The sequence below is a fragment of the Cydia pomonella genome, chromosome 5, assembly GCF_033807575.1.
Source record: "Cydia pomonella isolate Wapato2018A chromosome 5, ilCydPomo1, whole genome shotgun sequence".
NCBI lineage: Eukaryota > Metazoa > Arthropoda > Insecta > Lepidoptera > Tortricidae > Cydia > Cydia pomonella.
The window spans coordinates 6,179,016-6,206,886 of record NC_084707.1 but is presented as its reverse complement, the minus strand read 5'-3'; the positions used below and the strand labels follow the sequence as shown (position 1 = coordinate 6,206,886).

General features: G+C 37.8%; 1 protein-coding gene across 3 annotated transcripts in view; it reads left to right on the top strand.

Moving 5' to 3' along the window:
* Positions 1-27,871, top strand: part of LOC133517609 (uncharacterized) — a 214,972-nt gene that overhangs the window by 180,734 nt on the left and 6,367 nt on the right. For 2 of the 3 annotated variants that reach the window (XM_061850950.1, XM_061850949.1), the window contains exon 8: positions 19,772-19,856. In XM_061850950.1, coding sequence (XP_061706934.1) covers positions 19,772-19,856 — 85 coding nt within the window. Of the gene's footprint in view, positions 1-19,771; positions 19,857-27,397; positions 27,476-27,871 lie in introns of all 3 variants that reach the window. The other variant, XM_061850952.1, reaches the window with a different exon arrangement.

Genomic DNA, 27,871 nt, shown 5'->3' with positions numbered 1-27,871 from the left:
TGATTTATCACTTAACCCTGCGACGTGAGAGCGGTAGTAATTCTAATGTCAATGTTAATTCAGTTCAGTTCAGTTTCTTTATTGGTAAAAAATATTTTACAGAACACACAGGTACAGTTGAAATTATGCTAGTTATACATAATTGATTAAATTTTAGAGCATTTTTAGTGTTTTCATGAGTTATATAAGATCGTTACTGACCAGTTGGCTTTGAGACCGACTGTCAATTAGAAAAAAGTTTTCACTGGTCAGTCTGTCAATTTCTTAGTACAGTAGGACATCGCTAATCTGGACGGGCAAATAACCGGATGTTAACGAATTACAGAGGTTCCCGGATTATCATCTGCAAAATTATTGTGGTATAAAAAAACCCTTAGTAAGTAAATAAATGAAGGATTTATGTATGTATTAATTAACATATAACTTTTACATTGCATAATTTATGGTGCTACTTTACTGCACTAGTGCGATATTAGCGCATTACGTGACTATGTCGAAAATTTAAAGGGCCCTATGTACTGTTCAATTTCGTGAACGTCAAAGCCGGCCCTTATTAAGGCTAGTGCGCCTGCGCTGAGATTGCCCGAATTAGAGTGATCGTCAGATTAGCGAATCTCTACTGTAGGTAGTAATGCAGTCTTCAATAATAAATACTTATGTCAACCCTTTTCATACTACTTATGTCAACCCTTCAAAGTTTAAACGGCTTTAAAGGCCTAGTTCTGTCACCAATCTACTAATTCCATTTGATTATCGTAGCTATGGTTGATCGCATAACTCTCCTGCGGCGTGAGACAGCAGGTACTGAGTAATATCTGTAAACGATGTACTGCAAAATGTATGTAAATGGCTGAGATATTCCGAGTAATAGCTTAGGGCTTTCTGTGGGATATTATTTAGGCCCCAAGGAATGGATTGGTTTATGCATTTTAGATGGACTGACAAGATAAGTGGTGTAATTTGCTGGCCGTTGAAAATAGTAACCTGTAAATATTTAATTCAACTTATACTAGCTGTTACATTACCAGTATTGCCGATCATGTTATTAATGGTACCTAAAACAAACTAAAAAGTACCAAGCGCTGGTAGCATAGTGTAAGGGGGGGGGGGGGGGGGGTTCAAGTCCCGGCTCGTACCTTTTTAGAGTTTTTCGGAACTTGATGTATGGAAAACATCGTCGAGTAAACCGGACTAATCCCAATCGGGCCTAGTTTCCCGCCTGGTCTACACCGATTCTTGGGATTAGATACCAAGCGGATGTCAAGCTTCCATGAGCCATGGCGAAAAGCCAGGACAAAAGCGAAGCGAGGAAGATGATGCAACTAAAAAGTAACTTCTCTTCCTATATTACTTTGATACCTTAAGGATCAAATAATTTAGTCAAAATTATTTGAAAAACCTAATCACTTTCGTTCTATACATGGAGGTTACTTATTTTCATCAAAGCTACTAATTAATTGGATTATTGTTCGTAGATTAGTCTTTCCAATTTCCGGGACTCTTTGTATGATCCGGCAACGTGAAATAGACGCGTAATTATTATACATCTTCCGTTACGGAAGTTAGCTTTACTAATAGGTAAATTAAATACTCGTATCGTATCAATAGACACCAGACGCGAGGTGTATCTATTGGTCAAATACATTTTAGAAAAGATTACTTGTATGGACAAGACAATGAAAATATCCCGCCTGTAAGGATGCAGTGTAAAAACTATATTTAGATTCCCTTAACTTTGCGATGTCTACAAGAAAGACATGAAAACTTAAGCATACTATAAAATGCTGACCACATGCTGCATTAAGTATCTAGTGTGGTTCGGCCTTCACGAATACCGAGTGGGCCAAACGTCTCAAGTTAAGATGTCAGTCAGGGTATCGATTGCCGGTCGCACGCGATTTGCGGTTGCGATCGATTCGCAGGGCCATTAGGCGGTTAGCTTACCGGGGTTACGATTATTGACGCCATTATTTTGGGGTTCTTGTTAATTAATCTAAAATACAGCCAACAGCAGAAGTAGAAAAGCGGGTGTTGCAGACTCTTTGCAAGATGTAGCTACGGGCTTATTTGTCTATCATATATTTTCAAATTAAAAATTAGTTCTTAATAAAATGGTACTCATTTTACTTCAGTTCATAGTTTACATTGCTTGGTTATGTGTCTTGGTTGTGGTTGTATTTATTTCGTATGAATAACTATTTGTAATAAACCATAATATCGAAGGTAAATTTTCCCTTGACCTTAATTCCGGATGACTGCCCATCCTATCTTTTTCCTAGCGTATTTCGCAGCTTTTTCGGGAAAGGTGGTCTTAATGAGCACACGCTTGTCTTACTTTTTCGAGGGTCCCTTGACAATTGCGCTTTGATCGTTTTCTCTCTGACTGTACAGCAGCGACTATGAAGAACAGGAGCCTAATTTTATTTGCTTATTTGAGGAAGATTTTGTTTCTTTTATAAGCTTATAAATTAATGCTTTAAAAAGGTTTTAAATTTGAATATTAGAAGGCGCACATCTGTATTTGTTAAATCAAAAAATTGTAAGGATATTTTTTTATGGCTAACTAATTGGTCATTCTCAAATTACATGACTGCGGTCAGACTCAACTTCGTCAAACTTTTCATACATTTAGTATGGTTTGACCTGGGTTTGACGGAGTTTAAACGCAGGCACAACTCTGAAGAATGACCAATTATGGTAGGTATAAACTTGCTCTAGGATTTCCATCACTGTATACCACCAACCACCGCTCTTTGGAGTTGGTCTGGGTTTGACACGGCTTGTACCAAAGATGTAACCTTTTTCCTTTCCACGTGTTAGCTGTCATATTATTCATACTGTAAACAAAAGTTCAACCGTAAATATTAAAGGCGTTATTCAAAGATAAATCCTGTCACAAATAGTGATTGGTGAAGCGTGTAATTTTAGCTTATTCGGACTTTTATATTTCAAAATTTCACCTGTTTTCTTTGAATCTCTTCACAATGACATTACGATGAATAATTTATTATTTGTCACAAAATACCGTTTTCCTTACTTTCTCTCTTCTTATTTTTAATACCGGTATGAAATTGTATTTGAAAAGAACTCGATATTTAAGATTTCGAAGAACCAATGATTGAAGAATCTTGAGGAAACTTTCCTTCATTATATAAAGTTACTTTTAGTCTACGGGGTTTTAATTCTCTTCGATTTATTCGATTCCTTTGGAGACTAATTAAATAAAATTAAGTAATAAATTCATTTAAGGTTCGCGTCACAAGAATCGGAGAGTAATTACTACGATTCAAGTAAAATACGTAGCTTAGTTACCTACTTTACGGTCCAGGCACTGTCAGTAGGATTAAAAAACCTTAATATTTTCATTTTCTTCCTTAAGGTGACAGTCCATTTCTGACCGCAGCTGCACTACTGCTCCGACATTACTGCAGCGGCCTGATCGTGTCGGTGTTATTGTCAATTTCCATAGTAAAATCAATGACGGTACCGACTGCACGTAATATGGTAATTTTAACGTATTTCCGACCGCAGCTGCACTACTGCTCCGACATTACTGCAGCGGCCTGAATACGTCAGTGTTATTGTCAAATTCCATAGTAAAATGATGACAAGACCGACTGCACGTAGCATGGTGATTTTTAGTGTTTGGTGTACATACGACCGCAACTGCAAACCGCACGTCAAATCTTTACAGAAATGTCTTTGGTCACAGATATTAGTAGCTCTAAGCAAAGAGGATATAACCACTACAATATAAGGAGTTTATTACACCCGTGGATAAACAACCCCGATAGTTTCTGTGTTTCGCGGTAGTTCCTCTGTATCTTGGCGTTGCTCTTATTGTTTTTGTTTAATGTTTCCTGATAAATTCATTAAATAAACAGTTTTTTCCTTTTTTCGTAGTTTTCCGAGAACAGCTATAAGCTCGAAAGGGCAAGAACGATAGAGAGCCAAATATGCGATTTTCAAATTAAGATTTTCATGGTAGGCAATAAGTAGATAGTAGCTATGTATGTATGTATATATAAATTATTTAACAAACAAATAATAGTGAAAAAACTGGAAAACTAGTTCGCCTTTGTATTAATGATGAGTGTTTTTTTCCTGTTTTGTGTTCATTTTTGTACAATAAAAAGTTTTACTACTCCTACTACTAAATTACAGGACGCACTTATGTGTTAGAATAAGATCGATGTAGGTATGTTAACCATTATCGTACAATCATGTACACATAGCATAAAAATGTGACAACATAATATTTCTATGATGATTCTAATACTGAACGGAGTGGTCGTATGCAATTTCCTCTCTCTTTCCTCTTTCTCTCTTTTTCCAAATTTTGACTGAGAAATGTTTCGAATGAAATAGCTTACTCTGTATCCTCTATATTTGTGTTAGGATACTACGAAACCACAGTAGATTACATTTTTTAGTGGCAACAATGGTCGCGCACTGTGCGGCTTAAGAGGAATTTCCTTCCGCGGGCGCTCCGGCTTTAGTATGAGCTCCCTGCCGAGGTTTTTCTGAAGGTCTACAGTAGGGATTCTTGAAAAAAGAAGTGTACAGGTTTTTAAAGGGTCGGCAACGCGCATGTATCACTTCTGGAGTTGGAGGCGTGCTTAGGAGTTTCAGTGACGCTTATATTTAACAGGATTAATTACTGAATTCTCGCTGACAGTACCGTGGCACAGTGAATTTGGCGTGATAAAATGTGAAAGTGTCGTAATATCATATTATATACACCATGGGTTGGTAAAATCCGACAGATCTTAACCACGCATTCCTGAGGATCAAAAAATGTTTAGTAATATTCGGAAAAAAATGTTCTGTTTTTTTTTTAGCCGATTTAAAAGCCATTTTCTGCACACAGCACGTTATTTCTTTCTACATCTTGGCGAAAAAAAAAACATTACAACGAAGAAGTAAAGTTTTCTCAATTCATCTATAGATCAAAATTGCGAGTGTTCTTTTTAGTTGAGTAATGTTTGTCAGAAGGTATGACTAAACCAAGTCACATAGAGGCAGCGCCGCAGCGAAAAAGGCGTTTTTCACAAAGTTATAGCAGAAACAAATTTTCGCAAGAATTGCCATTATCTCTGAAAGAAGACCGATTACAGAAAATTTGTATGATATTTTAGCCTCTAAATGCGATTAAGAATACAACTTTAAAACTATCAGGTTTTACCAGCCCACGGTGTATAATATCGTGACACTTTCTCACTTTGTCATTTCAAAGCCATTTCTGAAATAAAAGAAGCAATAATTCAGTTGTATTACCTAGAAATACAAAAGGCAAAGTTGTTGTTTAACACCTCATGGTAGCATATGGATACTCAAACGTAAGAAAAATTACAAAATTGAACCACAAGAGAAGCGACAGCGGTTTTAAAATAAAATAGTATTGACAGTTGCGGGGACTTCAAGGCATGAGGGTTAAACAAACTTTGCTACAGAGCGCAACACGAATTTATTTTATCACACCATCACGAGGAAAATATTTATTATTCCAATTAATTTATTAAATATTCTTTCTATCAGCCCCTTGGCTAACGTAAATAGCTTTCTTCATAAAGGATTTCTTGTCTCGCCCATCAAGTTTTATATGGTCTAGTCATACACTGTATCTGCCACGACCACGAGTGCCGTCGCCCATGGACACCTGCAACACAAGAGCGATTATAAGATTTAAATTTGTGCTTTAGTTTGAAATAGGAAAGTGGACAATATTAAGTGTAAATTGCGTAATTATAGCTCTTACAAATTAATTTATTCGTTTATTCTTTACTTTTAGGTAACTAATGAAAGATTGGTTTAATATGAAAACTCAGAAAGATAAATCTGTAATATTTTGCTAACACTGAACGACTGCATTGGAGAATTTATTTTGTCGCATCGCCATCTCCGAAACCCACGAATCCCTTTGCAAAAATAAAGTAAACCCGGGATAAAAGAGCCTACCTAGCTTTTTGAGGGGACGTTTATCGCAGACTTCTACATCCAGGCGCTACCAGGCCACCAAAAACGTGCAGACACCACCGGCTGGATTTGGCTGCATCACGTGATGCAAGTGGATCAAGTGCGCACCGTATCCATCACGAGCAACATGAGTCCCGCTCTCGTCGGGTTGCTGTGTGCGGTGGTCACGCATTTAGTCAAGAGGATGGGGAAGATAATTTCAAAATGTTAACTTACCTTAAGTGAAGAAATATTTCTCCTCTGCATTCATTTAATTCGAGTAATTTGGTTGTATTTCTTCAATTTGAAGTTAAATTGTTATTCATTTAATCGGCAAACAAACGATCACCAACAATATCTGGTTTTTTAATAATATTGCGTAGCTGCCTTCGACTGAATGTGACTTTTGTAGAAAGGCAAACTGTTTTTCGTTTTCGTGTACCATGTAGCATTATCGTCACTTACTTCTTCTCGTAAAAAATACAAATAAGTAAATTAGTAATTTTATTTATACGTCTGACAGTGACATTATTCATTGTCTTTGGCAATCAACTGACGAACGCTGCCGCGACTGCACGCCGCAAACAGCAGCAGTCGGCCGCTGCAGTAATATCGCACCAGTAATGTCGCAACGGTAGTGCAGCTGCAGTTGGAAATGGACTGTCACCTTTACAATCCGATTTTAATATTATTTCATTTAATTTAAATTGTCTGTAAATTTCTGTACAAAAAATGTGCCGATTTTTGCGTGGGAGGGGCACGTCACACATATGGTTAGTAAGTATTATTAATGCTAGTGTCTAGACCGCATTATATGTTTAAGTAAAGTTGCCAACGAAGCGGGCAAGGTGTTCAAAAATATCCGAACAAAACCTCTACTTTGGTTCGGATATTTTAAACCAAGGTCGTTCCGATCTATCTGATGGCATGACCGAGTGTAAATCGTATAAAAATATTTTTATGTCACAAATAAAGTTTTTTTTCTCATAATGCAGTAAGTACAGTTGAATCCCAGCATGAAAATAGCTCCTAATTGTGTAGACGCCGTGGGTAGTGTAAGGTCAAAAAGTTCAATTGCTTGGAACATTTGATACATACACCTTCATAAAGTCCCAAGTAACAAGACACGCAGTATTTAAAAACAAGTTGGAAACATTGATAACTGAAAAATTGTATTACTTTGTGAAGGATTTTCCCGATGATGATAATATTATTTAACTTTTAATTGATTCATTGGACTGCATAAATTAATATTTTATTTTATTTTATGGAATTTGTCTCTTTTCTGTATTATTGATACCTAATTCAATTTAATTTATTTTGTTTCAATTAATTTATTTTATTTGATCTAATTTAATTAGTTTTAAATATGTTGTGCGTCGTAGCAAAGCGTCATACTTATTACGTACATGATTTTACAACAAATAAATGAATATGAATAAGAATAAGAAGTGTGTGAATTCACGTCAAATAGAAGCTTGTAACAACACCCTCTACAACTTCATTTTAGATTTCCTAAGCCTTTTACTTACCACCTATCATCACGTCATTAACGTTTCCAACCGGGAGCCCGATTCGGATTTACAACTTGTTAACGGTTTCGTTCTTATTTTTATACGACTTTGAAGATCGCTAACGTTGATTGGTGCAACCGAAATGAAGTGAAAATCACCAAGATGATCGTCAAGGTCGTTTCAAATACAGTTCAAAAACGTCTTCTTTGTCAGCACCTTATTACTGAGGATCGTGACCAAAATCGCCAAGACGATCGTCAAGGTCGTTTCAAATCCAGTTCAAAAGCGTCTTCTTCTTTGTCGGCACCTTATTACTGAGCATCGTGATCAAAATCACCAAGACGATCGTCAAGGTCGTCTCAAATCCAGTTCAAAAACGTCTTCTTCTTTGTCAGCACCTTATTACTGAAGATCGTGACCACTTGGTTTTGCAGCTCCTGTGATTTGTCTCCATCGGTCTCGATCTCCCGTAGCACTCATTGCTTGATTTAGTTTGCTTGAGGTAGCTTTCTTAACTTGGTCAGACCTAGATGGTCTGACGGTTGGTAGAGGGCCTTGAGGTCTTCCGCCTTTCACTTTTCCGAGCACCATTTAAAACCGTAACAAGTTATTTGTGAAAAGTCCGTATCTAGGATGCGGGAACCCCTGTAGATTCAGGATTTCAGGAGTAACAGCGAAACACGACCGTACTAAAAACCATTTAATTCGACAAGATCGATACATGAGATACCCTCCACCTATTTTCATAATGACTTAAAACTACCCCATACATTACACCCTCTCACTGAATTATGACTAAACATCCATTCGATCAATCCAGAAAAATGTTAAAGTATTCATACAAAGCATAGTACCGAACCGAATTTCTAGCTTGGTCGAATAGTCATAATTTTTTTACATATTAACAAAATATAGGTAATATTAACAAATGTTTTTACTTAACAATGTCTACAATGTTATAGATTACTCTCACGTTAATCAATTTCAAAACCATATCGGTTAGGTGGCTTAGTGGGACGTGGTCTCAAGGTTGGTCTAGTTACCGAAGACTGTGACTGCGCAGGTGGGTCAGTTCCATGTTCCCCTAATACTGACGTCGGCGCGCCGTCTGCGCCAGGACTCGGCTCAGAGGACGGTTCATTCGGGTGAGGCAAATCCAAAAACGAATTCCATCTACTTTTAATTTGATCTACATGTCGTTTCATAGGGGGACCGTTTTCCCTAGATACTATGTAATTACGTGACCCTAATTGTTGGTCGACTTGCCCACTAATCCAATTCCTTCCTTCCCTAAAATCTCGCGTCCATACCCTATCTCCCACGTTAAAATGTCTGTCCGCTCCGCCCGAATTATACACCTGCCGCTGTTGCATGTCACGCGCGCGGCGTTCCACCTCCCGCGCGTCTTTCAATAACTCTAACCTCGTACGCAAGGTCCTAAACTGCAGCAGCATGGCTGGTGAAGAACCTGTACTGCTGTGCTCAACATTCCTATACATCATTAAGTAGGACTGTAAAGCCGAATCCACGTTATGGCCCTCTCTTACTGCTTTTTTTATCGTTCGTTTGCATAATTTTACCGCTCCTTCCGCCGCACCGTTAGACGACGGATGATAGGCAGGTGAATACGTGATTTTAATTCCATTATGTTCTAAAAAATGCTTGTACTCCCTACTCGTAAATGGCGGCCCATTGTCTGATACTACCTCAAGAGGTAAACCAAAACGAGCAAACGTTTCCTCCAAAACCTTAATAACTGACGAAGCAGTGGTCTTGGGCATTGCAAATGCTTCTATCCATTTAGTACTGGAATCTATAAGCACAAGATATGTTTTACCTCCGAGAGGACCCAAAAAATCTAAATGTAACCTTGACCAAGGTTCGGGTATGTATGACCACGGCTGCGGTGCAGTACGCGGGGGTGCCATCCCCTCTGCTGCGCATGTAGCACACTCATGACAAATACGTTCTATATCCGCGTCGATTCCCGGCCACCATACATAGCTGCGCGCAATACTTTTCATCTTCACTATTCCCATATGATTAGTATGTAATTCAACCAAAATTGCCTCTTGCAATGCTTTCGGTATCACTAACCGATAACCCCAGACTACACACCCTCTATCCAGATATAACTCAGTTTTACGGGAGCTGTACGGTCTCAAGGAATCTTCTGTATTACTATACTGATTTGGCCATCCCGATTGTATATATAGTACTACTTTTTGTAGCGTGTCGTCCTTGAACGTATTTTCCTTAACTATTTTTCTAGTTATAGGAAGAAAGTTTTGAATAAAATTCATGTATGTAACTTCTTTCTTATCTCTTGCTTGTTCTCCGGTTGGCAACCGAGACAAGGCATCAGCGGCATTTTTATCACTGCGCACATACTCTATATCGTAGTCGTAACCTGATAGAAGCACTGCCCAACGTTGCATTCTACTAGCCGCCATAACCGGAATGCCGACTTTATCACCAAAAATGGTTACTAACGGCTTATGGTCGGTTCTTAAAATAAATTTTCGTCCAAAAAGATATTGATGGAACTTCCTAATTCCGAAAATTATACCCAACGCTTCTTTTTCTATTTGCGAATACCCGCGCTCCGCTTTGTTAAGCGAGCGCGACGCATAAGCTATCGGCCGTTCCCGCGCCCTATCCGTACCGTCAGAGGAGGTATCCCCTGGCATTAAATGCGATATAACAGATCCTACGCCTACACTACTAGCGTCACAAGTCAAAACTAGTGGCAACTCTGGCGAATAGTGCGCCAGTACCTCACTAGACATCAGCATATCTTTAACCTGGTTGAAAGCATTCTCACACGATCCGTCCCAGTAATATTTAACATCCTTTCTGAGAAGATTATATAACGGTGCCAGTAATGAGCTAATGTTTGGTATAAATTTCGCGTAATACATGACTAGTCCTAAAAACGATCTTAACTCCGTAGTATTACGTGGCACGGACACTTTTTCGATAGCCTCTAGTTTATCCGGACACGTATGAACGCCCTCCTTGCTTATCACGAAGCCTAGGTACGTAACGGAATCCGCAAAGAAAGTACATTTACTTTTTTTTACTTTTAAGCCATATTTTTGCAATCGCTTAAACACTTCTATCAGAGTCGTTAAATGTTCTTGGTCATTCACCCCGGTAATAATGACATCATCTAAAAATACCCCGACACGCGGCATGTCGGCAAACAGCTGTTCAAGTTTACGCTGAAAAATACCTGGGCTAGAAGCTAGACCGTAAATTAATCTATTATACCGGAAAAGGCCCTTGTGTGTATTAATTACAGCATATTTTTTTGATTCCTCATCCAATTCAAATTGCGCATACGCTTGTGACAAGTCTAACTTGGTAAATTTTTGTCCTCCGTGTAATTTAGTGAGCAAGTCGTCCACTCGTGGCAAAGGGAAACGGTCAACCTCGAGACATTTATTTAGAGTAAGTTTAAAATCACCGCATACCCGAATGGTACCGTCCTTCTTCATAACCGGCACGATCGGCGTAGCCCAATCCGAGGTTTGCACGGGCTCAAGTACTCCGTCGCGCACCAGCTGTTCCAGCGCGCGCTCCACCGGCTCGCGCAGAGCGTACGCCAGGGGGCGCGCGCGCAGGAATACCGGCCGCGCGTCCGGTCGCAGCCGGAACCCCACAGTGCCGCCCGTGAACCGACCCAGGCCATCGCCGAACACGTCTCGGTAACTAGAACTAAACACATCAAAATTAAATGTCTCACACTTAATATTATTACAATGTATTAGTATGAAAGGAGGTAAAATATCTAGTTCCACTAACCATTGTCGTCCCAACAAACTTGTTTTACCACCGCGTACAATATATAACTCTAAGTATTTACTTATATTCTCATAAGTGACCAGAGGTGTAATTTTACCTACCGGCGTAACTACTTCGCCTGAGTAGTATATTAAATTTAAGTCACTGTTTTCCATTGGCACATTACTAAATACTTCCTTATAATATTCCAAACTTATACAAGTTGCGGCACTACCTGTATCAATTTCCATTAATAAAGACTTGCTATTCACACAAACATTAATAAAATACGGTTTATATTTTTTTAACCGCTGTGCGTCCATAGAATAATTATTTACCTCGTCACTATCGCTGGAAGAGTTCATGTGGAAGTCCTTGCTTCCTAGATGGTGTACCCCTGCTGAGCTGCTTTTCACATTAGGACATACGCGTTTCAAATGACCTTCCTTATTGCAGACTCGACAAACATACATTTTAAACTTGCAGCTTTCTGCCGCGTGCTGACCTCCGCAAACCCGGCAACACCCTTTTGCGCCCTCCGTGCCTATAACCGAGTTTTTTATCCGCCAGCCTCCGCCGTTTAGTTTGCCACTCCAACCGCCGCCGCCGCCACCACGACCAGCCGTGCTCCCGTTCGTCGAGTTACGCGAAGTACTATCGTTCGGCGCGCGCCCACTGGCCCGCCCTCGCCCCGAATTTCTCATTTGATGTACTGACGCTGTGTTTTCTCCAGAACCATTCCCTCGACTGCTGCCCCGATGCTCTACAAGCGCTGCGTCTGCCTCCGCCATCTCCAACGTCACCGCGAGCTTAAATGCTTTGTCGAATTTAATGTCATCTTCTGCAAATAACCGCTGTCGTATACTGTCTCGCGCTAACCCACATACGAACTGATCTCGTAAGTTTTCTTGTAAACTATCGCCCACGAATTTACAATCTTTTGTCAATTTTTTTAGTGCGGCCGCGTATTCTCCAACACTTTCATCACTACTTTGTATCCGTCGCCTAAATTTAAATCGTTCTGCCAATAAACTAGGTTTAGGTTGCAAATGTTCCTTCATAATTGTCACCAACTCTTTAAAAGTCTTTGTAGACGGTTTTACTGGCATACACAAATTTGCCATCAAGGCATACGCGTCGCCGCCAATCACTGTAATCAAGGTCGCCACTTTCACATTATCTTCCACTGCATTTGCAATGAAAGATTGCTCCAAGCGATCTATATAATAATCCCAACTGTCCTTATCCAAATCGAACGGCCCGATTTTGCCGACCGCCGTTGTCATTATTAGCACTAATTTATTATTACACGCCACAATATTTTACACTCGCGAGTAAGTTCCTTTATCGTCGCCACTGAAAAGTCCGTATCTAGGATGCGGGAACCCCTGTAGATTCAGGATTTCAGGAGTAACAGCGAAACACGACCGTACTAAAAACCATTTAATTCGACAAGATCGATACATGAGATACCCTCCACCTATTTTCATAATGACTTAAAACTACCCCATACATTACAATTTGATCTAAGTCGGGTTCCGTGTGTCACATAACGGATGGTGTAAGGGTCGAAGGCTCAAGTGTTTGGGATAGTTGCCTTTGTCCAACTAGTCTTTGATAAACATTTACCTTCCAAGGAACTTGGGAACTTTTAATTGACTAAGGGAACTAGTTAGGTTGGTTCTCGTAAATTATTCCGGAGGGCTTGTCCCTTCGGGTTTTGTATAGAATGAACGTGAAAAAACTATTGAGGTGCTTTGGGGTAATTCTGATCGACGGGTTCGGAATGTTTCTTTGATTAATTAATTGTCGATTTAGCTTAATCGGTGACCTTTACATTGTTTGTGTGCTCAGCACGAATGTTTGTTTTTGTACTTCTATTTGTATTCTAAATCTATAGGTACGTATATCGTTGCCTAGTATGGGTGATGGGTGCTAATGCGTACCTATACCATTGTTTTTTTGGTCATTTGGTTGTTTCTGCCCCCAAAATATGTATTTATCAATTAAACACTAATAACATTAAATAAGTAATAGGAAGGTAACGAGGAACGTATATCGTATTTCATTTTCTTCAGTTCTTATTTCACTGTTAGTTAATGGCGTGAAAACGTCAAAATTTGCGTTTACTTTTCATATCACTATCCCATTTCCAAATTATCTCGACGGACTCCGTAAAGCAACACTTTCCTCAAAAGCACATCAAAATGCAAAAGCGAGTGTAACACCGCCTTTGTACCGTGGCCGTAAGGCGGCCGCTACAAAGGAAATGCAAATTGCACAGAGTTTGAGAAGTTGCTGTATCCTCATCGAAAACTTGGGTCAGATGCGTTTAAAGAGCGATTAAACAATTCATGTAACGCCTTTTTATACCCTTGGTAAGGTTTCTATAGTTTATAGGCATTAATCGTTAATACATGATGATGATGATGATGTAATCCTGTTATCCCTCATTAGGGACATAGGGCTCGGAGAAAAAAAAAACCATTTGTCGCGATCATGAGTGGCTACTTCTAGAATTTCCAGCCGAGCCCAGTTGGCCTGCCTCCTCGTATACATACGTACAGTCAGCATCAAAATGAACAATACAATAAAACAATTAACGCACCAAAAGTATTTGATATTCCGGATAACTTTTTCAAATATAGATGTATATCTTTTACAGTCTTTGTTGCTCTATATTAAAGACATCACTTTTTGTTTAGCTGTTATAGAATGGTAGATACTTATGAAACCTTATTTGATCCGCTACTTTTGATGCTGACTGTACGTATAAAATATTAATACATTTTAAATGAGTTTTCAGAACTTATGTACGGAATATGCATAATTTGATATTTACCACTAATAGCTTTTTAGTGAAGGAAACATCGCGTGGAAAGCTGCATACATTTGAAAGCGAAGAAATTCAAAGGTGTATGTAAAGTATGGGAATCCGCATTGGACCAGCGTGGGTTATAGCCCAAGCCCTGCTGCGCATGAACGGAGGCCTGTGCCCAGTAGTGATACATAATAGGCTGAATTATTGTATGTTTTTATTTTTATTTAACAAATTTTGTGTTATTTGTACCTGGAATCAGGAGAACAATAAATATGTAGAATAAAAATATTTTAATTTGTTTATTATGTTGAAACCAATTGCAGTCGTATATTTCATTAAACACATCAATAACTTAAAATACGGACATACTAAATACTAAGGACATTCAACTTTTATCGCGTAAAGCCGAAGAGATTTAACAGATTTCAATGAAATATCAAAAAGGTACTCCAAATTTTCTCTTAAACATTTCATCATATAAAAAATCGATAAACATTTCTACTGAAATAACCCAAAACTATCGGCCCGATTCGAACTTTCAGATATGTCAAAAAATTGCTAAAGATACGATATGGTTCGGATAGGTCAGTGTCAAATATGATGTTTCTTCAAACAAAACCGTCACTTTTTACACTAACATATCTTATTCATATAGCAAATTTATATATAGCATATTAACAATTTTTTAACGTATCTGAAAGTTTGAATCGGGCCGTACTTATGTTTTAAATAAAAGGAAATAGTAGGTACCCTGTTGAACTGACAGAGATTAAAATATCCGTCCCTCATTAAGCATTTCATTCAAATCAATTAGAAGGTAAGCCCAAAGGCAGAAGTTTGAAAACATTTGAAACACGACTAAATCGGGTATCGATCGGTTGCCCAATCAAGTCGGGAGAGAAGTTGGACGGTTGGCAGGGAATTAATTTGGCTAGTGCCCATAGACTACAACATTAACAACAACAACATTGTGAAGTGTTTATTTTTTTTTAGCCTACATTGTGTCCCACTGCTGGGCAAAGACCTCCCCTGTTTTCCGCCACTTGTCACGGCATTGTACATGCTCCCGCCAGTCGCCACAGAATGAGTCCAGGTAATCTCGCCATCTCGTTTTTGGCCTGCCTCTGCCTCGGGTTATCTGTGGCGCCCATTCGGTCGCTATTTTAGCCCATCTGTTCGGGTGCATCCTACACATGTGTCCTCAATCCCATTTGAGCTTGGCGGCCTTCACACTCATATCTGTGATACCAGTTATGGAGTGCTGTGTTGCTTATCCGATCGATTCTACGGACTCCAACTATGCTGCGCTCCATTGCTCGCTGGGAAGTGTTTATTAATTTGAACCAGAAAGACTAAGTAGGTGCAGGGTCTCTTAAAGTAAATTAGATTGTAACCAAGATATGCGATGAGTATTTATGAAGAGCACAAGGTCACACAACACTATAGGTGTAATTTTACTTATAAAATGCTACTCAGTGATCAGTTTTTTTTTATATTTACGGATGTCAACTGAAGCGACAATACTGCTGCGGCGTTGAGGCCGCCGCTGTATGTATCAATCGACAGATGGATTTGATTGACTGACACCACGGAGCGCCAGCCTATGTGCGGTGATGTGATCGCGAGTTATAAATGCTCCATCTTGTTCAGGTGATCTGTGCCTATTCCGGAATTTGGAATCATGCGGCTTATTTAGTCATTTACTAATTGACTATGCATTTCTGAGGATACTGATACTGAGAACAATGGAACTAAATTTGTAGTAGGTACAGTGTACTCCTAAATGCATATTTTATCTAGTCTATCTTATATTTGTAAAATATGTATCACGCTCGCGCGTTAAGGATACAAGAAGCAGATATTATTCCAGATTCCAGAAATGGTTAGAGACAGACCAAGATAAGTTAGCAGCGATTTTGGCAGAACAAACAGTGCAAGTGTAATTTTAAACGTCAAGCTTCCATTAAATTATGACGTTTACTTAACACTTGCACAGTCTGGGCTATCAAAATTGCTGCCAACTGACCTTTGTCTGACTCTACCTATTTTAGTTTATAGTTTCGCCATGTTTGTCTGTCTGTCTGTCCGTCGCGGTCAGTTCGCGGATGCATACTGGAACACTGGTGTCGTCTAAACAAAATCCGCACTGGGCATGCCAGGTGCAATTACCTAAAGCACAAATGGGGATGAACTAACAGCCCATTGTGTGACTGCGGCATTGAAGATCAAACCATAGACCATATCGTGATATCGATGCCCTAAAAGATGCTATCAGGGCGATCCTGGGGACCTCTATAATTTAACACCAGAAGCCGTGGACTGGTTGTGCGATCTCGATTTGTATATAAGTATATATAAGTCTATTTTTTATTTATATATTATATGCTTACCTACTATATGAAACGCCATACGATTAAATAATATAAGGGAATTTCAATAAAAACTTGATTTTGGTGTTCATTTCATAAACTATGAGAGATATTACAATGTAAGAAAAGGCAAATAGTAGATCCCCAAAAAGATTTCATGCTTAATTGTCGTCACAAAACTAACAGCGTTTCTTAACTACTCATGCTAATTTGGTACACTATTTTCTGAAAACACCCATAAATCAATCATGCCAACAAAGCGGTAATAAATAAACTAAAAAAAGTTGTGAGGGCATGTACGAGTACCCCTACACGTAAAGTGGATAGAACTTTTTTTTCCTACTCGTTGACTTTAATAGTGAGAATGGATGGTGTAAGATTTCGCATACCAAACTATAATTGCGTACTTTTCATGTCCAACTCAACTATAAATTTTCTTTCGATACGCTGTAGTCAACTCAACTATAAAATTGACCAATCACGTGATGCCGCACTCCCATAGAACGGGGGACGGGTAGGTTGGGCTCACGTGTTATGTCTTTTGTACTAGATTTTTGTCTGCTTAGATAATCACCAATTTTCATTACTTATTTAGGTTTTATATACAATATTATTTTTGATGACTCGTAGAAAAGGTATTGTATATAATAGTGATATAATCAAGCTTTTCAATCCCGTATCTCGCTTAGGCAACTCAGCAAGCTTCATTGACTAAACACGGTCCCTACTAGACTGAAAAGCTCTCTATTATATCACGATTGTATAAAATACTATTTCGCTACAACCCTGTGGTTAGGAGAAAAAATAGGCCTTTCAAAACGATTACCTAGGGGTCTTCAACAACCATTCTTTCAAAATTATTAGGGGTTTCCCAAATTATCGCTCGGAAAGAAAAAGAAAATAGGTACCTATGTGTCGTCGTCGTCCCGATTCCACCTTACACTGTGTTGCTGTATCTCAAACGGATTGGGCAGCGTTTTCGATTAAAGCACTTAGCCAGCGTGATTTTTTCAGTCTTCATTAGCAAATATCGTCATATTTGAACCAATCTACACAAAACCTGAACAAATTATACGCCTATCCTCAAAAATCACTCTATTCATAAGTGAAAATCGCATAAAAATTCGTCCAGTATGTAGTATGTATTGGAATTATTACAATATTTACTCGCTAAATATTTGTGACAAAATACGCCCATAGTTGCAGTGTGGCGCTGTCGTCCCAATATTGGTTAAGTAAGTACGTACTCAGAATTTCCACTTATTTCCTTTGATATTAATTTGCCAATTTCCTTCTACGAGAGCACTATCGTTAATTAGCAGTCGCTGTTCAACTTCTACGTCCAACACAGAAGCTTTCATATTGCCCGGCCTTTTATGAAACCACGCTGTCACGAAAACATGTCTCTTATCAACTCTGCTATCAGGCAAATTAATGAATTAACATGTAGTTATTTAGTCCCTTCCCGCGTATACAGTGTATCCCTATGCGGAGTATATACGGCGTGTTCTCTATTCAACTAGGCAGTTCATTTAGTCGGGTGTGGGTCTGTCCTTATTGATGGGGCCGTCATACAAGATAAGGAAACGGAAGAGTATGAATAACGAGCGCCTAGGGTTGTCCAAATGTATTTTTATCATTTTCTTTCATTTTATTTATGCTTATACTCTGTATGTTTAGGTATTTAACTAAAAGTCAGTAAACAACGGGTAGTTATAACATTTATTGGTCAACCAACCAAATACAAAGCCGTTTGAAAACTGTGACTGAACGACCTGAATTTAACCTACATTATTTGATCATGACTCAAATGTTTTACTTCTGGCTTAAAGAGCCTTTTATGGGTAGTTTTTTTTTTTACTTTTATTTAAATACCTAAAAGATATAAAGTATAGTGAAGTATTTATTCGCATAATTATATCTTCTACATCTAAATATTATTTCCAGCTATTTTAAAATAAATGGTTTGGGCTTAAAGTCCAGAATCCAGAATTATATGTTTTTATCTGCATGGTTTGTTACAGTAGGCAAAAGATTTCTAACGTGGCTCGTTAAAACTTGACTAGTGCAGTTTCCAGACTCCGTATCTGACAACGGCTTAGAATTCACTTATAATTAATTGTATATGCGATTAAGAGGAAAGAATAGCTTTGCGATCCTAATGAAATAACGTTACTTTTTCTATAAAATTTCTATTTCGGGAGAAAACGGTTTCACTAAATAAATCTTAACAAATCACTTTGATTTTGATGTCGATCGCTTCAGCATAATATATTCTAGGTTTATAGGTTTCGCTTTTAATTATTTATTGTGTTTAAAATTTTGAAAAAATGAATACCTATAAACCTAGTTTTTCATTATGTCGATAACATACGGAAAATTCACGAAGAATGGAAAATATTTAGAAGTGGAAAAATATATTCTCTTTTTTTTATGGACTGCGTGGTATATTTCCCTCTTACTTTCGATCATAATTATTGCTTTCGACTTCAGAAATATATGTTTGCATTTAATAATGTGCAGTATTATTATGTATATAAGTCAACACGCAAACATGAGTAGAGCCTCGTGGCACGCGTATTATCAGCTTTTCCGGGAGTAGCTTTAATGAAACCCTTTGATCATATTATTTGTATGCTGTTAATTGTTTATAATTAACCAAGTACACGCTGTATATTGAGTGTGTATTGGATATGTACGCTGTTTGGTTAGACATTTTCGGGCTTATAATTTTCTATGTTGATTTCTTGTCTATTAAATATTTCCCTCCAGCTCCTAGCTTTTTCGTGTGTACGACTATGATGTCCAACAGAGTTAATCACGTCCATTATTACCGTAACTAATATTTTGCCACTTTGGGCTGAAGCCAGTAATATGTAAGAGATATCATAGTGTCCAGTTACTGTGCGGTGTACGAAAAGCATGTTAAATACCTAAGGGTACGACACAATATATTATGGAAGACTTTTTAAATATAGATACTTAATTTCGTGACTCCGGAACAATATATTACCGACCACATTGCAATCTTAACAGACGCCATTACTATTTGCCACACTAAGTAAATATTTGCCAACGACCTATAAGTATTATACAATTAGAGTTTCCCATTACTTATTTTAATCATCATAATTTAAACCACCCTATGTTCTTCCCCTAGCCTGAAAGTATCTCCATAGGTACCAAATTTCATATTAATCAGTTTAGATGTTTAGTTAGTAGGGATGATTCAAGAATAAAATACTCGTAGTAAGCAAGTGGTGTTTAAATAATAAGTAATGTAAGGAAATAAAATGTGCCAACCCTAACTATTTGGTTTGTTGCAGACATCGTGATCCCGTCTCTGCTGATACTGGCTCTGTTCATCGGGAACGCGTTCATCGTGCTCATCATATACAAGTACAGAAAACGGTGAGTACATGTGCGATCAATGTATTATATAATGTGCGATTGGGTCACGACGACGCGGAAAAACTGTTGATAGTTGTTACTTCTGTTCTCGAAAGTTAAGATACTGAATCCTTATTTTAGGTGTCTATTTCACCAACTTGACAATTTTACTGTCACCTGACAGAGAACATTTTCTGTAAGGCCAATGTGGAGAAGATCGGCATATAAGTACATTATTGCAGAGGCCGGGAATGGACAATTCGTGGATGAGTTTTGAAAGAAGACGTATCCACGAATTGTTGTTCCTGCCGAGGCATATATAGCGCTTTTCTCCAAACATGCGGGGAAATAAGGTAACATAACCTTAATTTTGGATCAACCATCACTCAAATCACTCAAACGACCGGTTTGGCCTAGTGGGTAGTGACCCTGCCTACGAAGCTGATGGTCCCGGGTTCAAATCCTGGTAAGGGCATTTATTCGTGTGATGAGCATGGATATTTGTTCCTGAGTCATGGGTGTTTTCTATGTATTTAAGTATTTATAAATATTTATATATTATATATATCGTTGTCTAAGTACCCTCAACACAAGCCTTATTGAGCTTACTGTGGGACTTAGTCAATTTGTGTAATAATGTCCTATAAAAAAAAAAATTTGGGTACCATTCAATGTTTTTTCATTTGTTTAGTCAATAAAATTGTTCAATATAAGCTCTATGTGCACGCATAAGATCCTTAAAAAAATATAAAAGTTATATATATAGTCTTTGATTTTATTAAGCAGTATTCGCACCATCATACACGATGGTCTTTTAAGAACGAGACATATGTGAGGACGTTTATTTTACTATCTCACTCTATCCTATAGCTTGAAATGATGCTAACCGGGTCGTGTATGTCTTGCGGTAGGTACTTGTTGCCACCAAACGTGACTCAGATAGGACACAATCTGTTCCAACTTCATTTTGGGCTTTCGGCCCAATTCGAAGAATGAGATACGATAACGATAAGTTCTGGTTTAGATAAGTTCTCATTTAGATATCGTTTGTATGTCGTCTAATTGACAGAAGCAGCTCGATTCGGGCAACCAATGTCACTTTGACGTTAGAAATATCGTAAATAGATCTTATTGGGATCTCAGCGGAATCGAAATAAACGTCACTTTTGACATGTCGTTTAGTTATCGATCTTTTAAAGATCTTAAACGTGTCTTAATCATTCTTCGAATCGGCGCCGTTTATCATAATTATGGAAAAGATAATCAAAAGACCTGGAAAAAACAAATTAGAACCTAAGTTAAGTTGACTCTGTTAAATGTTTCCCGATTTGTGTGTTGGTTCTGTTTGCCGAAGAATTTATTCATGCAAATCATGAAATACGAATGCAAAAGGAAAGATTATTGAAGGTTGTTACAGTCATGTCACAAAATTATAAGGCTAAGACTTACATAACTATACATTACGGAGCAATTTAAGATGATGTCATATCATCCTAAAACATCAAATATCGCGGGATCGAAACAAATGGAGGGCTCACCTAAATTACACCCACGAGAGCATGGCTCAAATAAGAAAAGAATATCAATGAGCTAGAAATATTTTCAACAAAGCATTTTATGTAAAGTTCAAGAAATGTAGCGAATAAACAGAAATACACCTAAAACCAAATTAGAAAGGAACAAAATATGTCACATTTTGCCACATTCTTACACCACGGTAAACTCAAGAAGGCTTGTGTTAAGGGTAGGTAACGATATATATAACATACAAATACTTAAATACAATAGAAAACACCCCTGACTCAGGAACAAATATCTGTGCTCATCACACGAATAAATGCCCTTACCGGGATTCGAACCCAGCACCATCGGCTTCATAGGCAGGGTCACTACCCACAGATCGGTCGTCAAAATATTGTATATGCGGGAGCCATATAACTAGGGAATTTGCGCACTTTCAAAAGTTCCCTTTAAAGACTTGTCCTCTTAGGAGATTTAGAGTTGAAAACTGACTATGGTAAACGATTATACTAAGTATGTGGGTGTCATATCACCCTTTGCCTGATAAAGAATACCATTACACTAAATTGAATATGGCAGTTCATTACTCAGACAGGCAATGGGATTACCGTATCCCACGTTTTTTTCCGTTTTACACATACCCGACTTTCTTAAATACATTTTGTACAAGACCAATACGGTTGCAAATCTATATTAAATACTTAATAAAACACGCTTGTTCTTCGCAGCCCAGTAAAGGGTTAAAAGAAAACTTTCTTGAATCAGTACCCCTAGTGTAAATTTATTCCATGGCGTAACGTGACGTACGCGTTTGCGTTAAGTCTCCTTTTGTATGGGGTTTTGAGTTTCGCTGCGCGCGCTGTTTCTAAATCCCATACTAAATGAGACTTAACGCAAACGCTTACGTCACGTCACGAAATCGAATAAATTTACACTACACTCTCAGCTCACACACTCTGAGCTTTACAATACTTCGATATGTACTTGTTAATAAGGTTATGAAAGACATGACAAGATAGCATTGTATCGTCATATACGAAACGTATAGGCTCGTTATGAGCCTTTGCCAGATAAGGCCTAAGCCCGAGCGACGGTTTTGATTTATACCCTGGGGCTATCTCTCGTGTTGCTTATCCGTTGGTGTAAAGTTAGTACCTTCCTTCTATTATGGTTGTAGTTTAGACAATGACAAATGTGTAGGATAACTGAATATTAGGTTTTAGGTTTAAAAAATACATACATAGGTTTTACATAGTGGGGTAGTACGTTCGTATAGAACTCGGCGATAAGCGTGACGAGCTAAAGGCCAGACCACCTACGGCCATGACATAATTACGTCGGAGGGGTGCTGACCTGCAGCGAGTGTGGCCGCACATTCGCTGCTAAGATTGGCTACGTCAGTCACCTGAGAGCGCACCAGCGACATTCTCAGCGGCAGAAAGCAGTTGCTGTGGCCGAAAACGGCTAGGAGACGATGATGATGAGTACGTTCGTTATGAATGTTATAATGTCTGTTGTGTGTGTATATGGTTGTTATTGAGTAAATCTCGTCCGACAGAGCCCACAGCCTAGTTGATGGTGACCCTGCCTGCGAAACTGATGGTCCCGGGTTCGAATTCTGTTAAGGGCATTTTATTTGTGTGTTTATCATGAATACTTCCTGACTTTTGGATGTCTTCTATGTATCTCATCGTTGCTTAGTACACTCATAGTACAAGGGCTAGGTCGATCAGTTCAAGATTGTTCTCAATTATTTATTTATTTAAATTTAAGTACATATTATATCAACCTATTAAAAAAAAAAAATAAGAGTTTTTTTTTTCAATCATACCATGTTTTTATTATTCAAGATTAAATAAATAAATACTCATACTCATACTCATACTCATTTATTGATAATATGCTTAAAATAACAGGGACATCATTACACAAATTGACTATTGTATTATTCTCGCGTTGCTTACATGTATCGTCTGTAGTTACGACTTTATTTCCCGGCCTTATTATGTTATTTTGCTCCATCTCCATTTAATAATAGGTACTATATTACCCTCATCTCGCTTTTACAAATTCTAATACCCATAAAAAGGACGATATTATGCACTTCGTTATCCGGGGAATGTAACCACGATATTATAAGCAACGCCCCAGGGCGTACATGGATCGTAAATTATTTGGTGAATTTTCGCTTTAATATTATATTTGATAATGCAGTCTGCTATATCAAATATTCACGGCGGGGATGCGTGGTATGGGATAAATAGAATGGCTAATAATATATTGTTTCCCATAGTGTGGGTTCATCCTGTACTGTAAATGTCAATCATATTATTTTTAGCGTTGACAAATACAGTCAGTATTTTCTTATGAATATTATTTTTCTCTTTATTCATATTCTTTCTTAGGCTAGGTTACGAAACAATATGATATTTTTTTTCGTAACGGTTGTGTTCGCTAGTATTGTTTGTTATTATGACGTCTTCAATAAAATATAATTTAAACGTAAGCTAGTTCAGCTAAATTATAATAAAAAAACTGTAATTTTTTTGCAATCTCTAAAATAAGCTGAATTTCGTTAATTTTTTATACATACTTTAAATGTTGATATCTTTCGGAACCATCCAAAAGTTCAGGAAACATCTTCTGAACCCTGTGTGGCTTATTTCCGTTGTGAGACTGATACAATATGGTTTACAAGGGATGAGATAAATTCAAGTTTGATCACTGGGGACAAGGGATAACATTAGACAAAGGAAATACTCCCCAATTATAGGAAAACGACTGACAGCACTGTACCTACTGTATACAATTTTTGAATCTAAAATCACCTTTTATTATGCCGGTTAAAAAAGTTACCGAAATTGTGACCTACTTCCCACTAATTGTCATCACAACTGTCGCCACACTTCACATGGTGCCAGAAAAGCACGCGCGCGTGCATATTGACGCATATTTTACACATAACAGAGCTTCATTAGTGCGGTCACACAAAACATCTGTGACCTTTATATACAATATCAAACCGCAGCGATATGTGGCGAAGAGGATCCACTTGAAAATAAAAGCGTGACAGATGTATGGCTAACAGAAACATTAAAGGACATACGAATTGTGCGAGTACGATGCAAATTATGCACAAAAAATTGTTTTAGATTTGTTTTTTATGGTAATTTGTGGCTCAATTTAACTTATATTCCTAAACTGTACTTGTAACTTTTTTTCATACCTTTTAAATTTATCTTTCGGGCACACACTTTTTAATTGAAACGGTACTTAATCTATATAAAGCTTTTTAAGTTTTTTTTATCCTTGCGTGTAGGTGTTTTAAAATTATCTAATCGGGATTCCTAAAACTTTTTCTCCTATGTTTTCAGTCCCTTTCCGTAATACTTTTTGCCATAATGATCATTTATCTTAACGCTGTCTCTTCCAATTGAGTGGAGATTTAAATCTTCTCGAGGCAGAGGTGTAGGGTTAGAGCCGGTGTAGCTTTATTTGATGTTCATAAGCGTATTGTAATATTTATGCCTATTTAAATAATAAACTATCTTTATCTTTGTCCTAACATGGTATGGGTTAATTTATTTTGTCCTAATGTATTATATCGTAATATTATCTCTGTACTGCTTATAGCAGATGCAGTACTTGCATGAAAATATCGTTTAAATAATGACCTCATTAAAGAAGAACTAGATAAACAATTCCATGAGTTTTCCAATGTGATGACTGCATTTGCGAGAAGCAGGACAGATTTTCTATAATTACTTCATGTCCTAATATGTAATTCCCTAACAGCAACTTATAATAAAGATCATTTGTCCTAATATATCTGTTACTCTGACCTAAAGTAATTTAATTTCCTGTCGGTTTCGTTTCATGGATTCGTGGAAGACGCAGTTCTAACCTACACACACTTTTCTGGCAACAGTTTGTTTTCGTGGAGATCGCAGTTCTAATCTAACCTAATGCACTTTTATGGCAACAGTTCCTTTTTGCGGAGGTCACAGTTCTAACCATACCTAACCCGCTTTTCTGAGAACAGTTTGTGTGAATGTCGCGGTTCTAACCTAGCCTCGTGTCGTGGAAGAATCGTGGAAGCCGCAGCATATGACAAAATATTTATGGCAAATAATTAGGTCAAAAGTTTTCATGAAAACTGATGTTATTATTTATATTAGGAAAATAGGATTATTGATAGTTATGGCAAGAATGTTCAGGACGAATGAATTTTAAGACAATCATCACGTTATGGCAGATGAGTGTTATGACGACTGAGCATTAAAACTATAACCCAGAAAGTGACTTTAAGACAAAAGTTATTAGGGATTGCGAGGGAAAACGCTTTTGAAATTCCAAATGAGCTGGCTGTGTTAAGCTGTGATCTCCCTTTCATAGCGACATGTATTGCACAATAAACTTTACCCTACCAATATTGGTTCGTTGTTTGTCAGCCGTTAAACTGTCAGTGGCGAAGCTGTTGTGAGTTACTGCGATACGTAAAGTGACCAAAGTCCACAGGAAGTCGGGCCATTAGCTGATGATGCGAGCGGTCGTACTATCTTTATATAACTAGCTATAGTGATATGCCCTGAGAACTAAGATGAATTGGTCTTTTGTTATAAGTACGGGTTGGCCCAAAAATACTTCGAGGATATAAACGGATACGCCTTGTCTGTAATTTTCTGCATAAAACAGTCTGCCGATTTTTGCGGGGGAGGGGCATGTCAAATATATGGCTGTTTGTACGTAATGTTCAAATAGTTATGTCAGATAAACGTCTGTCCATACAATAAATATGACCATAGGTCGAGGTTTTAGACAAAGAGGTAAGCTCTTAATGGCGACTCCGGTTGTTAATGCCCTGCTCCGCATGAAAATCCGTTTACTAGTTTTGAGTTGCCGAGAATGATGTGCCGGAGTTAAAATTTTACTCAACATATTTTAGAGCCACCTGTACAAAAGTCACTGAATTGTAAAACTGTAGTTGAATTAGATTGAATTTGCCGCTTTAAGGATGCCTCACGCTAGACCGGGCCGGGCTCGGGCCGAGGCGTCCGACGCCTCATTTTCTATGACGGCTGATCGGTGATCACGTGGTGCTTTCCATAGAAAACGATGCGCCGGAAGCTCCAGCCCGGTCTAGCGTGACTTTTTTATAATTGACAGTAGCCTGAACCTAAACATTGCTTACCATGCCAATATCAAACACCGTCTGGCTTGAAAACAGTTGTCTATCAAACAGCTAGCAGCTGTCGCGTAATGGGAAAACGGCAAGCGGCGAGCATTATCGATATTAGATATAGGGATGTTTTCAGAAAAAGTGTACCTAATTTAGAGAGCAATTAAGATAAGTTAATCGCTGTCAGTTTTGTGACGACAATTAAGGATGCAATCTTTATGGGAATCAACTTTTTGCCTTTTTTACATTATACTATCGCTTATAGTTTACGAAATGACCACCAGAAGGAAGTTTTTATTGAAATTTCATGTTTATTATTGTCATAAAACTGACAGTCATTAAGTTTTCTTAACAACTCACTCTAATTGGGCACACTATTTTCTGAAACTCCAATAGACAGCTATTCGGTAGAGAATCACTGTTTATTCAAGCCAGATAACGTTTGGCATGGTATATACTAGTAGATAGTGTTAATACCTTCACTGCAGAATGAAGTTGAAATACCCCATGCTTAATGACGAGTTGAGTAAAAAATCTTTTCTTTGTCTTATTTCTGACCACTCTGTCACGCTTGTTTTGGTGGCTTCTACCAAATACATCAAATATTGCATGTCTTTATAATAGCTGTAGATTATATTTTACGTGAGAAAAAGTAAAAACTAATAATCACCCATACAAAAAGCTACACTACGTCACATTTTTGGGGACTAAAAACAATACAACGAAAAGAATTTAGTCCCAGTTGCACTAATTGTCGCAGCGAAGGTGTTAAGGAAATTTACGGTACTGGTCTATTGGTTACGGCAAAACTTTTGAAGACTGATATTGTCATGTTTCTAACACTAATTATTTTGTTCATTAGCGAAAATTTACATAAACCTTTGTTCTACCCCTGCTCGGCTTAACGTCTCAAGAGAAGCAAACGCAAGATCTCTGGCATGTAATATAACCCACTAGTTATTATTTCATATGTAATTCTTAGTCACATTATGTAGAAAATACGTCCACACCAGTTGGTTTTTGTTTAAGTTCGTCTTCCAAACGCAAAGAGCTCAATACTTCTAGCGCATATGTAAATCTAAGTCCACACTGCCTTTTTACAAGCTTATATTTGACTTGCAATGTTCGGGGCAAATCTTGGCAGTTAATTTACACATTTAATAATTTTATATACACTTTCCATTATTTGATTGAGCTGAAACATCACATACATGTTATGTATCTTGGGTGACAATGCAATGTTATGGTACGAGTACAATCGCAGAATTATTCGACAGTCAGGTATAAAAGCTTGTATTACAGATGTTTTTTTTTAATTATTTCGATTCACAATATT